Genomic DNA, 18532 nt, shown 5'->3' with positions numbered 1-18532 from the left:
ATAATTCTGAGGAAACGTTGTCTACTCCAGGTGCTTTGTTTTGACTTAGGTCTTTCAGTGCTCTGTCCAATTCTTCTTGCAGTATCCTCACATTTTATAGGTACTGCACATACATTAGAGTATTGTGATATTTAAACAGCTTTAAAAATGAATGAATGGTTAAAAAAATTACATTGCATACTCTAATAATTATAACAATAAAATCTGTCGGAGCTGATATACCTTTCACGTATATTGATATTTATCGACAGAAAAAGAGAGGACTTCACTTTGGCTACGTAGCCTCAACCTCTGCCAGCTATTTCCTTCAGTTATGTTGTTAAAACAACAGAAACTGCTTACAGCATGTGTCTTTAGGTATGATTTTATTCACTGAGTAAAACCCATCAGTCACTTCTGGATATGGTTTATTCAAAACACTACTAGTTCAAGGATTATGCTGATCTTCGAGTGATTAAATTCATTTTTGTCTTTGTTCATTGAAAATCAGAGCACAATATGGATCAAATGCATATATGACTGTAAAGTAGTTATTTGAAACACCATATTTCTATATTCATACACTAATTCCACTAAAAATGTTATAAGCTGTGGGTAAAACATTTTATGTAGAATTAAGAGTGTGAATATAGAAATGTGATGCTTCATATGACTTCTTTGGAGTGAAACATGAAATTACCCTCAAGATGAGCATAAGCCCAAAACAGATTGTGTTTCAAATAAACTGCCTTCAAAAGCGACCGACTGCAGATTTTCTTCAACATTTCCTGTTAAAGGAACAGTCACGGAGTTCAACAGCATCCATCATGGATAAAATTAACAATTTTATTCTTTTTTATCCTTACATAGATAGTTCCTTGCTAGATTTTGTAAATGTAAAATGAATCTTTGTTTCCTTTTCTGTATCCACTGAAAGTCTGAATATGACCACTGGCTGTTTGAAATTGGTTATGGCATTGTGAAATGCTTATGTGAATCTGTAGTGAAAAATATAAAAAAAGAAAAGAATGTAAGTCAAACATTTAGTCTCAGGACAGTACATCATTTTTTCCAAATCTACTTCTGGACTGCTAGATATCGATTCGAAACCTATCAGTCCTAAACATATGTAGCCCAAAGTTCTGATTACTCTGTCACCTAGTATGTTTTGTGTCAGAGGATAATGGTACATGGGAGGGGATTACCATTATGAAGGCATTCTGGAGAACAATGCAACAGTGATACATCCATATGCACAATTTTACGAGTAATGTGATTACCTTGATAGCCAATGCATTTATTTATACTTACCACAGGCTTTGATCAGATGGCTATCATAACACAATAGTTTGAAGAACAATTCTAATTTTATATTACATTAGTCACATAGCCTAAAATATTTCTGAAACTATTTATGATACTGAAAGTTTTCAATCACCAACTGTATACAAGGAAGCAAGTGTTTTGCTCTAGAGCCAATGCTGTAACATAGTTACCCTACAAGATACTGAATCAACTATATGTTTCTTTCTTCTTTTTACACAAACTGAAGGTTTTGAGAATTCAAAAGCCATAGTGTTTATTGTCAATCTGTCAGAGAATAATTATTGCAATCAGTAACACCATCATTCAATTTCGTTCCTACTGTGAACTTCCCAACTAGGATATGTAAATGGAATGGGATTTTCACTCTGCAGTGGAGTGTGGACTGATATAAAACTTCCTGGCAGATTAAAACTGTGTGCCAGACCGAGACTCGAACTCGGGACCTTTGCCTTTCGCAGGCAAGAGCACTTGCCCGCGAAAGGCAAAAGTCCCGAATTCCAGTCTCGGTCCGGCACACAGTTTTAATCTGCCAGGAAGTTTCAGGATATGTAAATGTTCTGAGACTGCTATCGATAATATCTTCGTAGACAAATCTAGGGAAAAAAAGTCATATCACAAAACCAATAGTAAATGGGATATCTGATCATGGCATGCAGCATCTTGTGTTAAATGTTGAAACTTGCCAGGATAATAAGTCTATTAAATCTGAGTACAGGAGGGTAATAAATCAGTCACAAATTGAGAAATTCAGGAAACTGCTCAAAGACATGAACTGGATAGACATTTACAAACCTTCTGACTCAAATCGAAAATACAAAGCACTCATTACTAAAGTTACTTCAATTTTTGAAAATTGCTTTCTCCTAAAGGTAACTCAAATCACACAGAAGTCAAAAAATAAACTATGGATTACACAAAGAATAAAGATATCATGTGGGACACAAAGGAGACACTATCTACCATCTAGGAACAGCTCTGATGTTAGCATTGTAATGCATTACAAAGAATACATGAAAATATTGAAGCAAGTAATCCCGAAATCAAAGCAGCTTTATTATGAGAAAAAGATAATTACATCAGGCAACAAAATAAAAACTGTATGGGATATAGTGAACAGAGACAGCTGGGGCCATAAAGGAAGAGGACCAGATAGCTCTAAAAATAAATGAGACTTTGGTAACAAATGCATGTAATGTTGCAAACCTCCTAAACAAGTATTTCACTTTTTTTACTGACAGACTGGGTTATCAGGTTCGGTGAACAGTGCAATGGAGTATCTGAGACCAGTATTTAAAAATGGAAGTGACACTCAAAGTCTCCCAAAGAAGTAGCATCCATCATAAAATCCTTAAAATCGAAGTATTCTAGTGGGTACGGTAATGTCAACAAAGTAAATCAAAGAGTGCTCATGTGAGCTGAGTCCTATCTTAAATTGTGTAATCAATCTCTTATTGGCAGAACATTTCCAGACTGGCTAAAATATGCTGAAGTTAAGCCTCTTTACAAGAAGGGGGATAAAGAGATACCATCAAACCATCGATGAATTTCACTTTTGCTGGCTTTCTCAAAAATATCCGAAAAGGCTCTGCTCGAGTATCTCCTTAGGCATCTGACTGCAAATAATATATTGTCCAAGTCACACTCTGGGTTTCTTAAGGGTTCTGATGTAGAGACAGCTATTTAAACTTACAGTGAGAATGTACTTAATTCATTAGATAATAAATTAGAGGCTACTTGCATTTTCTGTGATCTGTCAAAAGCCTTTGACTGTGTGAACCACAGCATTCTCTTAAGTAAATTAGAATATTAAGGTGTCCCGGGCAATGCTGTGAAACGGTTTGACTCTTTTTTAACTAACAGGAAACAAAGGGTGTGACTGCAACATATCTGTGCAGTAAACAGTCTTCATTGTTTGCAGATGATACAAACGTTGCAATACATAGCAAGTCAAGAAGAGACTTAGAAATAGCTGCTAATCAAATTTTCACTGACATTAATGAATGGTTTAAAGCTAATTCACTGCCATTAAACTTTGAAAAGATCCACTATATGCAGTTCAGAACCTGTAAGATATTTACTTCCAGCACGTGTATAAGGTACATGCAAATTGAAGAGGTTGGCAGTGTTAAATTTCTGGGCTTACTACTCAATAACAAATTCAGTTGGGAAGAGCATATCACAGAATTGTTTAAGTGCCTAAACAAGTCTGTATTTGCAGTGAGAATGATGTTACATGTAGAAGATATAAACATAAAAAAACCTGCATACTTTGCTTACTTTCATTATATTATGTCATACGGGATCATATTCTGGGGTAACCCATCAAACCAAGAAAAAGTTTCTAGTGTGCGAAAGCATGTTATAAGAATCATTTGTGGTGTAAATTGAAGAACATCATGTAGAAACCTGTTCAAGGAACTTTGTATTCTAACCACTGCTTCTCATTACATTTATTCCTTAATGAAATGTGTTGCAAGTAATATATCTCTATTTCCAACCAATAACCCAATACATGGTATCAATACTAGGAATAAGAACAGTTTACATAAAGACCTAAAATCACTTACCTTGGTCCAAAAAGGGGTCCAATATTCAAGAACACACATTTTCAATAAATTGCCAGCAACCATTAAAACCTTGGTTTCCGATAAAGCATGGTTTACACAGAGTTTGAAAGACTTTTTGATGGGCAACTCCTTCTACTCTATAGATGGATATCTTAACAGGGACTGTTACACCAGCTTAAGTAAAAATGTATGTTAGATTTCAGTTTTGACAGCACTTGGTCACAACAGTGAAGACTAGGTATTTTGTGTATGATAAATTTATTAAAAGTACATAGCAATGTTTCATTCTGACAACATATTAATTCTGTAAATATTTTGGCAATCTCCTTACAAATGACCAGGGTAGTAAATACTATATTCAAATGTTTTATGTTTATTATGTTATACTTTTTGACATGTTCCACACCCATGAGAATCATATCAATTTTTGGTCTATGGAACTAAAACTGAATCTATTCTAATCTAATAAAAAGGTGAGTGTAGTGATCAATGGTCAACACAGATTGTAGAGAAACCTTTCGGTAACAAGAGGGAGGGAATGTGGCAACACAAAATCAAACAGTTTTAGCAAATAGCTGATTCAAGTTGCTTTGCTCAATCAGTATCAAGAAATGGCGAATCCTGCTATGCACTCATAGACTCGTAACCTTCATATTTAACAAATCACTTCAAAATATGAGAAGAATCAGATAAACATACAAATTTTTAAAGGCTCTTAAATACCATGAAAAACATTTGCTCAAATGTGTTGCTGCATAAATAACGAGACAGTGACCGGACACCAACTCTTTCACTGTATCAGCTAAAAGCAAAATGAATGAAAACCCTCTGTTCCGCTTACAAAAGACAAAAATTAATCAGATCACAAATGAAAATGACTCCACTGGTCTGATCATAAATTGGGAATAGTTCCCAGCATAACCCTTTACAAGTATTTTAATGATCTTCAACAACCTTAAACCTATGAAATAAATGATTAATAATCATGGATGGTCAAAGCATTATGGAGGAGTCTCTCACACATTACATACGAACAGCTACCATACTGCCAAACATCCAAGGCTTGACCTGTCATCTGATTTTTTTTATTAATTTTGATAATTTAACACACTGACTTTAAGTCTCACATCTTTATGAAATGAAAAATTGTATGTATCAGAACTGGACAAATCCAGTTCACGATAATGAACAGATGCCTAGTCTCAGCTGCATTGTGTCAATGGTAGGTAGGTAGGCATGTTGATTAGAGTTTAACACCTTGTCAACAAAAGGATCATTAGGGAAGGAGCACAAGCTCAGATTAGGAAAGGATGTGGAAGGAAATCGGCTGTGCACTTTCCAAAGGAACAATGCCAGCATTTGCCTTAAGCAATTTAGGGGAATCACAGAAAATTTAAATCTGGATGGCTGACAGGGATCACAATATATCAAGAATGTGAAGGCCTTAATTTTTTTTATAGCACCTGTCTGTCTGTCTGTCTGTCTCTCTCTCTCTCTCTCGCACCCGCACGCACGCGCACACACACACACACACACACACACACACACACACACACACACACACACACACACACACACACACACCTTATCGGCCTGTATCACTGATATTAGTCTGTTGTAGAATTCTTGATGTCTTTATGTTCACATATTATGATCTTATTGGATACCAAAAATCTCTGTAGGACTCAATGTCGATTATGCAACAAAGACTGTGTGAAACCCTGCTTGTTTCATTTGTCCATGAGGCCCTGAAGGTATGCGATACAAGTTTTGCACTGTCACATAATAAAAAAGTGTACAATATATGAGACCAGCTTTGTGTTTGGACTGAAAAGTTTCTAGCAAACTGTACACAGCAGGTCATTCTTAATACAGAGAAATCTTCAGGGATTAACGTAACTCTATACTACAAGAGAGTTATAGGACCATTACTGTTCCAAATATATATAAATGAACTAGTAGATAAAACTAGAAACTCTGTAAGGCTTTTCACAGATGATGCTGTAGTATACAGAGAAGTCTCAATGCTAGAAAATTGTACCGAAATGCAGGAAGTTCTGCAGAGAATTGGAGCTGGGATTGGTAGTTAACCTTCAAAACAAAGAAACACAATGTACTGCACATGAATAGGCGAAAGACTTGCCATTTTATGATTGCACAAATGCTGAACAATTGCTAGAAGCAGTTGCATCCATTAAATATCTAGGAGTATATGCACAGGGCAATTTAAAGTGGAGCCACCACATAAGGCTAACTGTGAGAATGGCAGCTGGCAGACTGATACTCATAGGGAGAATCCTCAGGAAGTGTAATCCATCCACAAAAAAGGTAGCTTACAGATACCACATCTGACTGATACTTTAATACTGTTCATCAAATTAGGACCCAGACCAGAAAGGATTTACAGAGAATATGGAAACAATCCAAACAAGAGCAGCATGTTTCATCACAAGTGCAAAAGAGTCCCAGATCTGCCAACCCAATTCCAGCGCCAGACGCAGCAAGTGGGGCATTTTGCATTATGGTGTGGTTTGTTGTTAAAACTCCAAGGGTGTACACTCCAACAAGGGTCTACAAAGATGAAATTAGAGAGATTCAAACTCATATGGAGGGCTACTATCAATCATTCTCCCAGCAAACCATTTGTGATGAACAGGAAAGGGGGAAACGACAGATGTACACAAAATCCCCTTCACCACACTCACCATAGGGCGAGTTGCAAAGTACAGATGTAAATACATATCAATACACAAATCGTCCAATGAAATATTAATGGTCATTTTATTCCAATGGTGGGAGATGGTATACAGCCAAGTTGAAACAATACTAAACTATTTCCTTCTTTTTGTTATTGACATTTCTTAATCCAATGAAATTGTAACATGAGTGCCCCTGATTACTGCATTACTTATTTTCAAACACAGGGCGTTTCAGAACACCATCAACAAACTTTGAGGGATGATAAGTCAACAAAAAGGATCAGTAATTGTTAAAGATGTTCTGCTTCAAAGTGCATCTCAGTTGCTGTCTTTGTTTTTCTTTTTTTTACATTTAAGGCTTTAGATCCAGCATGGGCTACAAAATGTTTGACTTGATTATGTCCTACACTGTGATGTGTGGCAATATCGTCATCTCTACAATTGCCTATTTTGTAACAGGAGGTGGCTAAACTACAGCATCTTTGCCCCACTTTATCATCACTTTTGAGGAAACACTGAGTCTTTGCCCTGAAGACATAGGAAGAGAAAAAGTTTAATGTGAAAATAACTGACTTTCAACATGCTGTAGCAAACAGTGGTACAACACTAGTACATTGCCAATAATATGTGATATTCAAGTCATTCAAACAGACTTCAGAGCCAAGTTTGCAAATTTCACTGATGTTGATCAAGAAGTAGTTCCCCTTGAATTGGCATAAAGTGACACTGAGCAGACAGTGAACATTAACACTGATCAGGACACTGATCAAAAATCAGATACTGATGCCATGCAGCCAGATATTAGATAATCATCACATCAATGAAAACTGAAACCCAAATATTTTTATGATGATCTGGGTTGTTCTGGTATGGTTTGAGAGCCAAATTCATATTTAAAAAAAAAGCTGTCATGATGATTGGGGAAAATGGAAAGATGCCTTAAATAATGAATATTAAGTTGTTACTTGGCAAAGAAATTTGGACACTGATGATTTAGCACCACTCAAAACAAACAATTTATTCAAAAGAGGTATTCAAAGAGCAAGAAATGGAAAATGGCAATACTGAATATTATAGGGATTGTTTTGTTGCAAAAGTTATTCCCTCATACAAATGTGGACTTCGCTGGATCTTTCTCATTTGTTGCTCATCATTCTTCACTTTGTAACCGGTTGGCTTTAGCAGCTGAACTTGATCTTTACACTGAACACATGGATGTTCAATGCATGTTCCTTCAGCATGATTTCCGAGAAGAAGTTTAGGCTCACCAATTCATATGTTACACAACATACAGGGAGGAGATGAAGGATTCCAAACCAAGGAAAGAAGTTTATGGTCTAAAACAGGCTTCATGTATTTGTTATCAGAAGTTTGGTACAATGTTAAGGAAAATGAACCTACAGAAATCAGAATATGATCCCAACACCTATAACAGAACTTAGATGCAAAATAAATTCTTTCTCGCTGTTTCAGTGGACAACTAATCATCTTACTGGGCAGGTATAATAAATGAAAGAATGACATGATGAGTCAATGTAAGATGAGAGTTCTTGGGAAACTAAACTTCATCAAAGACATAGTACAGGACTAACTTTCAAAAACAGGTGAAAGACAGAAATTGAAAGTTTCTGCAATTCTGATTGTGTGTTGGATGTAAATGAATAACAGATCATATTTTTAAAAACAAAGAAGATGTGACTTACCAAACGAAAGCACTGGCAGGTCGATAGACACACAAACAAACACAAATGTACACACAAAATTCAAGCTTTCGCAACAAACTGTTGCCTCATCAGGAAAGAGGGAAGGAGAGGAAAAGACGAAAGGATGTGGGTTTTAAGGGAGACGGTAAGGAGTCATTCCAATCCCGGGAGCGGAAAGACTTACCTTAGAGGGAAAAAAGGACGGGTATAACTCGCGCACACACACACACATATCCATCCACACATATACAGACACAAGCAGACATATTTAAAGACCCTCTCCCTTAAAACCCACATCCTTCCGTCTTTCCCTCTCCTTCCCTCTTTCCTGATGAGGCAACAGTTTGTTGCGAAAGCTTGAATTTTGTGTGTATGTTTGTGTTTGTTTGTGTGTCTATCGACCTGCCAGCGCTTTCGTTTGGTAAGTCACATCATCTTTGTTTTTAGATATATTTTTCCCACGTGGAATGTTTCCCTCTATTATATTAAGATCATACTTTTAAGTTATCAAAATGGTTCAAATGGCTCTGAGCACTATGGGACTTAACATCTAAGGTCATCAGTCCCCTAGAACTTAGAACTACTTAAACCTAACGAACCTAAGGGCATCGCAGACATCCATGCTCAAAGCAGGATTTGAACCTGCGACCGTAGCGGTCGCACAGTTCCAGACTGAAGCGCCTAGAACCGCTCGACCACACCGGCCGTCCTTTTAAGTTATCAGGGGCCGCAATTTCAGGGAATCCAAAATGGCACCTTCCACTAACATGGCAAAAGAAAGAAAAAGTTTTGGCATGAGCAAAGTGAGATAGAAAACAACAGACCATTACATGGAAAAGCAGGTTTTATAAGCGAATTCCATTGATGAAATCTTCTTTGATTATCAGTCAACCTGTGTCGATGTTTTGTCACAACATTTCAAAGAGTTTCCTATCTGGCATCTTCAGGAGAAGTGTCAGGTTCATGTCCAACTTATTCCTTTGCAGATGCTGGACTGCAGACTTCACTCCTGAGAGTACAACAGGTGGGCCAATCACATGCCTCCAGAAGAGATGCAGCCAGTGGTGGTGCTGCAGGGGGAAGGCGCCTCTATCTGTTGGGTCCTGATCGATAGAAAAGCAGCACAAGAACTCAACACCCAGAGACCCACACACTCAGTGAAGGAGGGAGGGGGGGGGGGCAGCCATGGTTGAGATCTCTCTTCTGGAGGCATGTGATTGGCCCATCAAACAGAGTAGTCTGCAGTTCAGCAGCTATTAGGAAACTAACTAGACACACACCTAGAACTTCAAGTGAAGATGAAGAGTAGCCAACTCGTCAAAATGTTCGACAACACCATGTCACAACTCAATTGAAAACCCGAAAGAGCTCAGCGAAGAGATGATCAACATTGGTCAAAGTAAATACGCTGGGAACATGCTCAAGAAATTTTGCACAGAAAATTGCAATATGGTTGCATACTCTCTCAAACCTGTTTTGAAGCTACAAAAATGTGAAATAAATTACAGCTGAAGGAACTTGTATTCAATCATATTCCTCACCAACAAGCTGGTGGTTCATGGCTCAAGACTATAAGACTGGACAATTGCATATGTTGTGAGATACAGTCAAATGAATAATGAGATTCATCAAAGACACAGTCAGTACAGGTCTAACTTTCCAAAAAAGCTGAAAGACAGAAATTGGAAGCTTCTGCAATTCTGATTGCGTGTTGGATGTAAATGAATAACAGACGATATCTTTAAGTTATCAGGGGCAGCAATTTCACGGAATCCAAAATGGCACCTTCCACTAACATGGCAAAAGAAAAGCCGTCTTTAAAAGAAGTAGCAGGCAGGTATGAACTGATAAGAAGCAACTATCAAGTTCTTTTTTTTTTTTATTTTAGAACAGTCTTTGATACTGTGATTTTGATACTTCATTCACCATACTTAGCAGCTTAAATTATTCTCCAAGCATACTAGATGGTTTTGCTAATACCTGCTGTCCAGCTTGGGTCTATAAAGTCACAATGCAAACAGGAAATATAATGTATCCCCAGGATTTGGTAACAGATTCAATACATTTCTCATTACACATCAATGACATATCATTTCATCTACACATGTGATGAGGACAGTATGAAGACTGTCAAAGCTGATCTACGAGCATTATACAAACGGAGATATAATAAAGGGTACAAACTCAACTGGCCGTTCTATTTACGTGTGGTACCTGATGATGGAGCTTTAGGTCTCCAAAACTAGTCATGCAATGAAAGATATATTATTCACAACTGAAGCAGATTTTCAATCTAATATGATTTTCAGCTGTGGTTGTTCTTCAATTCAATATATGTTCAGACAAACAGATATATAATGTTAGCAGCAGTCCTGTGCGGCTTTGGAAACTTTTCTGCATGAATATCATGATACCATCTTACCAAATTGGTTCTGCTGTTATATTTGTCCTACAGCAAAGTGCAAATCAATCAGCTCTAATTGTGTTTCCAAAAGCACAGCAACTGGTATTATAGAAACTTAAGTGTTAAATAGTTTTAATTCATTTTGTTGTCTATGTTGGACCTTAATGTTTGTCTCAAAAGACTGACAAGAGTTGCACAATTTTTTGCTAATAAGCTGTAAAACAAGAGTCTGAATATAAACGTAACATTCCCTGCAGTAAGCTGCCAGTCAAATAAATGGAGTTCGTCAACGAACATCACACACATTAGGAATAATCAAACCTTTCGCTTGGAGTGACAAATTTAAATTGTATAAGTGTCTTGTAACATTGGTGAAAAAGGTCAAGACAGCAACCCATTTGTCCTCACTGTGTGCTGGCTGCGTCTCTGCTTTTATTTCCATAAAAGTGTTTATTTCCTACCAAGTTATGTCATCATATGTTGCTTCCAAATCTTGCAAAAATCGCTTTCACTGGCAGTGACTGACATTACGCCTGTTTACAAAGTTCACAATTGCACCACAACCTTCATGAAGTAACGATATTGCACACTTTTTGTGCAAAGGACCTCTTGGTGGATAAAGTTGTGTATACTTGATATGTCTTTTCCAAATTCGGACTTGATTTCTTTTCTTTTATACGAAGCACAAAATCACACTGGTGCAGTGAGATGAAGAGATGGCACACTGGACTCACATTCAGCAGGATGTCCGGCCATCCAGATTACGGTTTTCCATGACTTCCCTAAGGCACTCCAGATACTCTGTCTGTAATGACCTCACTGTTGACGTGGCATTTAATCTTGCTTCTTATCTTTCCCCCTCCCCCATCTTTTTTAAACACAAAATCTGTGGTGCTCCAACTGACACCTCAGAACAGAGCCTGTCCCACGGCAAACACATTTTCAGCCCATTCAAATACCACCTCAACATACTGCATTCCATAGGTACAATATCTAATAGCTCCACAAAAACCTGTTGTTCCAAGTCAACAACCTGTACAAATAATGGAAGCTGCACATTGTCTGTTACATCACTGGTTTTATCAAGTGCTAATGAATAAGGAAGAAAAGCCGACCTCTTTCCTTCCACTGGTTCTCCAGTTCCACGCCCATATCTCAGATCCAATGAGTTTTCTTGGAGAGGCCAACTGCTTGAAACTTCTTTACCTCTTCTGGCATTAAGCACCCTACGATGGCCAGCAGACACAAAATGAACAGGAGCCCATCGAAAATGGAATGTTGGACTGTGATATTTTTAAAAATTTCAAAACTCCGATACATCGATATTTAAAAAAATATCATTATCGGCTCCCGATATAATGAGAAAAAGTATTGATCGAGGGAAAAAATATCGACATTCCGGCCCAAAAAAATATCAGTTTCACAATGTAAATATACTGCCAGTTTTAGAGCTCTATATTTAAGTATAGATTTATTATTAGATATTCTATACATCAACAAACTAGCAGCCTGCCAGCCTACCTCGCCCAGAGCAAGAATTAAAATGAAAACTATGCATCTTCACACTTGGCAATAACCACTTTGCTAACAAAGGTTGCAGGTAACTGGCACAATAAAAGTTGTCTGATGTGTCTGTTGCTCAATTTCATCATGTATTGGATTTGTCTGGAACACTTCATGTCGACTTCCCTGTTTTTTCATTTCTGTTAGCGCCAGAAAGCTAGCAGTTGTGTCAAAATTGTATGGTGAAGCCAAACGTTGCAATTTCTGTTGATAGCACCAAGTGCCGATAGCATCAGCATTTCCCCTTATACGCCTCTGCCCAACGCAAAGACCAATCTTGTCATTTAGCTTTTTTGTTCATTATTTTCAGCAACTGTTTTTGAAGAAGGCCAGTGTGAAGGAATAGCACACTAGTTGCATTAAAATTGTTTTTAATGCAACTGGTGTGCTACTTTTTCACATTGGAAATCTTGTTATGCCATTCGAACTGCCACTCCCCCACCCCCATCTGTGCAATCAGACTACTTCTTTTGTGCTGTATATACTTGCTTCACACAGTCAAAGAAAGACTGGATGCAGTGAAAGCAAAAGAAGTAGTAAAACTCCTTCACAAATTATGTTCAAGAACAATTTCAAATATTTACCAAAAAAGGTGCGAAGATGTAATATAAAATAAAAATATCAGCACTTGATATTGCCACTTTGATATTAATATATCAGGGGAAAATATCGCCGATATATATCAATATTTTTTGGAAAAAGTTGAATGGAAAATATCAATATATATTGATATTTTTTTGGAGAAAAATATGGATATTTCAATATTTCATCAACAGCCCTAATGGCATGCCACTTGTTGCAATAATGTGTGCAACCTTGTAGCTTGTTTGTAATGTTGCACGTCCCTCCATGTCAGTGATCTAAAATTAGTTGCATCAAACACATGTAACAATTGAAATTAATGAATTCAATTAACATGCAGAATGTTTACATTATGACTTTTTTGTGTCTCAATATTGCCCATTGCTTTACTTCGCCCTTCAGTGCTGCAATGAGTTGTTTCCTTGCAGTGCCATCCAACTCACAAAACTTGGTGGGGTGGAGGGACAAGTACTGTACTACTTCATTGGATTAAGCATCATATGGCACATTGGGCACTGAACCAACCCATCTTTTTTTTCTTCTCTCCAAAAATAAGAATTGTTCTTTCCAACAATGGGAAAATGACAACGACCTATTTCGAGACGTCATTGTTCTAGCTAAATTCATTAGGAAGTGTCCAGATGTGTACTCAACACAGCAGTGAACAAACAAAACTGCCTGGCAGATTGCCTAGCCAACCGGTGCCTACCTGTGGTTGAGCTGATGGACGCTCTTGTTCGATCGGTTGCTGCATTTGTAGACAACTACGGCTTTCAGGCAGTACTGATGGTAGCTTTTTGCACCTCATGCTCAAAGGTGGAAATGATGATGCAAGCTGTCAAGGTTCTTTTGCTGTATGGATCTATCTTCCCTGTTTGTTAAATGTATTCTTTATACTATCACAATTGAGTATCTTCCTTTTACATTAGATCTTTTCATTATCACAAAGTCCCTAACAGCAGCAAGTAACCCAAATTTCTATCACAGAGCTACTCTTATTTTTGTACTTCCACTTACAAGTAAATTAACATTTACCACTGCCATCACCACCACCCCACCATCACTATTAGCAATAGGATTGCTGTACTTTGTACACAGAATTTGAATTTTGCTGCCTGTAAACAAAGTAGTTGACACTCTCAATCCACCGGAAGTATTTTGATGAACCATAATGGCCTATTACTAAACTCAAGATGTTTATAAAATATGTTTGAAAATCACCTGGCTTTGGCATCACTTTCCAAGGCACTCCGCATTATCTCTACAACCCGAGATGCACGTACAGCAGCTTGAATTGCACACTGTATAATCATCTCGGGATTTGCAAGTGCACTGCCTCCCAAGTGAACACCACAAAGTTCACGGTATGAATTCATACCGAACACTATATGAGCTTCAGCAACACGCTCTTCTAGCTCCGTAGGATCTGCCACTACATGCTCCCTTGGAAAAAAGAAACAAGTCCACATTGTGATACAATATCGATAGTTCAAAAAACATTAGTATATTATAAGCCAATCCCTACAAACAAACAGAAATGAAGAAACAAAAAGACATTGACTTAAAACAAAGTAAAATACTGTATTTAGTGAACAAAATTTATGCTGAATACCTACAAGACAGGTTACAGATGTTTCAAATTATATTTACAGGACAGTTGTATTTAAACTTTCACTAATTGGGAGGGCCCTTATGAGATGCAAGTGATCATAGGACAATGAAACTTTGTGGAAACATTTGTAACCACATGATGAAGAGAAATACTGAATAAACCATTGAAAAAAATAATGACTAAACCATTGAAAGAAACACACTTTAATTGTGTACCAAGTTTACATTCCAGGTTACAAACACTGCTCAGTGTGACAAACATCTGCATCCACAACAGTCTGGAAGCTTGCATGGACATATTTTCACCATTGTTCACAGCACTTTTCGGACTGTGGGCCCAGGATTGTATAGCCACCATGTACAGCTAATGTACTGCATGAGGATCACACATTGCATCCAGCGTCTCAGCCATGGAAACAGAAGCTTCTTCAACAGCTCAGGGTGCAATTGGCTGTTGGCTTTTCCCAGAAGTAATTCCAAAATCACCTGTTAATTCGAACTTCCGAATCATGTGCTTCAATGCTGATGTGGAAAGAGGACTTGCCTGTATTCCTTTAATCAGCAGCAGCACTATTCATGATGTTTTGATAGGACAGCCTTTCAAATGAAGCCCTAAATACCTTAACCACACCTATGTTGATTGTCTACAACTGTAATGGATACTAATGCTTGTGTTTCAACCCTATGTTGCTGTACTAGTACCGATGCCCAAGGGCAAGTCTCGAAGCTAATGCTACTAACAACACAAATCCTGTACTGCACAGTTTGATCATCATTCCTATAAAATTGAATACTAATACGGTAAATAGTTTTCCGTCTACACTGGTACAAGTAGTGAAAATCTAATTATAACTGTCCTGTATTTATCTGTTTTAAAAGAAAGCTGAATAGAAAAGTCACCCACCCATTGTTGAACACAGCAAAGGAGACACATACTGGGTAATGATGAAGTGTTATTGGTACTGTGTCTTTCTCTTCTGCACTATGGATGATTATTTTGCCACCCTCAGCAGTAAAATCTGGGCGCTGAAAGTGACCCAATGCCGTCAGAGCAGCAACAGAGGCAGCATCTGCCAAATTTCCTTCATGGTTTAATACTGTTATATCTACACGAAGTGCCCACACCTGCGGGGGGGAAAAAAAAAAAAAATGTAAACCTGACTCTTGTTTACAAAACAGCATAAATATACTTTCACACACATGATTAATATACTTTTTCTTCACTTTTGATGCACAGAGACTCCAAGTCAACAGCCCTGCTGTCCTTAATACATTTTTCCAAAACCCGGCTCAACTGAACGGCAAGGTCTGATGGTCGTCCTGCCTCAAAATCAGGTGCAGCCATAGGGCTCAATTCCACATAAACTAGAAGCAGACCTTCCTCTGGACGGGTTGGTTTGGGTTGTTGAACTTCACAGGACACCTGTGCTATTACTCTAAAACAGTGAATAATATTTACATGAGGCAAAAAACCAGCTGAAAAACAAATGTCATTTTAAGGACGTCATACCTGGTCAGCCCCAATAAAACTTGACAGCAGCCTAGATCACTGCCAAAAAAGATTTTCAGATCTCTGTGCTGATTAAAAGCTCGCCCATCAAGTCTCTGAAAGTCAAATCATTGCTGATATCAGTAATGTACAACAACACTAAAAATTTAAATTATAGGTGTCTCAACAAACATAAGCCCATTCAAAATCTTATGGAAGATTGTCAACTTTTCTTAATGATGTGAGAATCTCATTCTGTCCTAATTTCACTCACAAAGTAGATTGAAAAAATTTGACAACTGTTAGCAGAATAGGTTTGTGTGTCCTATGTGCAAAAACCCTTCATTTTTAACATGTTTATGATGGCAGTCAGATTTTAAGTAGAGAAGTATCTGGATTTCTTTATTAATGTACAACTTCCATTTTGAAACCAAGGAGATCTGAAATTCTCACTCTAGTAGGAGCACCAAAGTTTCATACTTAATCCAATATTTACTGCATAACAATAACTTGCTGAAAAAGCAGTATAACAGAATGCGGCACAATACTGCAAGTATCTTCAAACTAAATATGGGGTCCTACTAATCCTTGCGAAGAAATGAAGTCCAGTGTGACCTGTATACAGAAATTCTAATTGGCAGAATCAGGACACTTTAGTTATGGAGAATCACAGTAAATTCTGAGTATGCCTAGAAGCCAACCAATATACACTACGCATAAAGGTCTCTCCTAAATGTGAATAAAAATCTCTTTATTAAACAAATTGTTCTGAAGGATTTATATGTCCTGATGGAAATTTCGAGCTACGTACTATCTATCGAGACGCTTGGTAAAATGGTGCCATATCAAAATAGTTACATTGTTATGCTACAATCAAAAACCAAAATGGGACTCTTCAACAATCTGGTAAGTAATTCAATAATCCGTTAACAAGAACATTTGGTCTAGATACTGACCACTTACTTAAATTGCATGAAGACTTATGCCTTTAGTGCCAGAATAATCAAAGAAATACTTATTTTACACTCTCAAAATTATTTTCTCTGACTGGCAATATATATTTCAAACAATAACATGAAGTCATACATTAAAATCGATGACTTTGCAGCAGATCAGTTCCACGATGTGTGTCAATAAAAGGAACGTTGGTGACAGCTGTGCAGGGATCTCTTGAAAATAATGCCACGAACAATTGCTTATATGATTATGACAAGAATTATTGTTGTGTAATGTGCGCTGATACGTAAATCTACCAAAATTCAATTACAATTATGGCATATAACAATCAGCAGAATTATTTACAACAAACGTGTGATGATCTTTTTTTTTTTCGTCTCTGATGACGCTGAGTGCTGTGCTTGAACCATAAATGGGAGCTATACTGTCTCACTGACTATAAAAGTGTTGTGGATGGCTTTGCTGTCTTCATATTAAAGTCTGATGCTGTCTGTCTGCACCAAAGTTGTACACAACGTGGATTTGTTATTGCAAACTTTTGGCAACTACTGTAATGCTATTAACTCACCCTCCCTTCAGTCAAAGCCTGAAGGACAAACGACTTCTCACAGCTGGATAACACACCGCTTTTCATGTTTACTTGTTACCTGATGGCTCAACTACATAACAACAACATATCAACAGCGTCCTTTTCGACAGTAAACACGAAGCAAAGCACGAACAGCAAAGATATATACAAACGTAAGAAAAAAACCGGTACTACACAAATGATAGGATGGGCGATCGTTTGAGATTTGTGTCTAGCTGCGTTGTCACAAGCTGCTGCAAAAATTCTAGAGTGAAAGTAAATGCCAGAATTAGTATCCTTTCCAATTTCACTGGCTGCATGTTGAGCTCTCGCGAGACCTGTTAGCTCTCGGCTACGAAGTACGAACTGTGATACCGGCTGAAGAGTACACGTCATTTCACACTGATCGTCACGTCACACCACGTCACGTCACATCAAAACATTCCACAGTGCATTTCAAGTGGCAGCATTCGCACAGGCCTTCAACGGACGGTCATGTCACGCCAAAGGTTTCTCCAGATTAGAGTTTTGACGCTATTGTCGTCTATTAGCATCGGAAGCTAACCTATTTTCGCCGCGCTTACTCCTGTGATAATAGTGGATTTTGTGTCTTAATCTTTTCTTGTGATTTATTTTTGTCGTAAACTGCAAATGTTGCATGATGACTTGGATACTTTTCCCACCGGCCATTCTTCTACAGCTGAAGTCAGATATCTAAAAGCGAAAAATTGTTTTGCTTTTACAGTACTTGAACAGAGACGGTACCCGCACTGTATATAAAGAAGAACATACGTTGATCAAGTAATTTTCATTAAATAACATATTAACTGAACAAATTAGCAACAATGAAGGAGAAAAATAGAGATGTTTATGACATTATTAGTTATGGTATATAAGAAAAAACATATTGGATAAGGCTAAACAGGCTCTGTTTATACCCTGATGAATCTCCTTTGATATGTTTGTATGTATATCCTACACTTCTGCTGGAAAATAAATGTCGATGTTTTGAAATGTTATTTACCTTCTCAGCACTTAACCACACAAAATTGATCAAGAACATAAGCTACGAAGTTTGCTTTGG

At 37.5% G+C, this 18532-nt stretch overlaps 1 protein-coding gene across 1 annotated transcript in view; it reads right to left on the bottom strand.

Annotated features, from left to right (window-relative positions):
• The window catches only part of LOC124622100 (exosome complex component RRP45-like), a 56931-nt gene extending 39144 nt beyond the window's left edge, over positions 1 to 17787 (bottom strand). Inside the window, exons 1-5 of the mRNA XM_047147702.1 lie at positions 17449 to 17787; positions 15945 to 16039; positions 15648 to 15870; positions 15339 to 15559; positions 14045 to 14266 (exon numbers count right to left, since the gene is read on the bottom strand). Coding sequence (XP_047003658.1) covers positions 14045 to 14266; positions 15339 to 15559; positions 15648 to 15870; positions 15945 to 16039; positions 17449 to 17514 — 827 coding nt within the window. The 5' untranslated portion in view covers positions 17515 to 17787. The remainder of the gene's footprint in view (positions 1 to 14044; positions 14267 to 15338; positions 15560 to 15647; positions 15871 to 15944; positions 16040 to 17448) is intronic.
• Between the last annotated feature and the right edge of the window lie 745 nt (positions 17788 to 18532).

Source organism: Schistocerca americana, chromosome 7 (assembly GCF_021461395.2).
Source record: "Schistocerca americana isolate TAMUIC-IGC-003095 chromosome 7, iqSchAmer2.1, whole genome shotgun sequence".
Taxonomy (NCBI): domain Eukaryota; kingdom Metazoa; phylum Arthropoda; class Insecta; order Orthoptera; family Acrididae; genus Schistocerca; species Schistocerca americana.
Note: the sequence above shows the minus strand (reverse complement) of the source record. Positions and strands in the feature narration are given on the sequence as shown.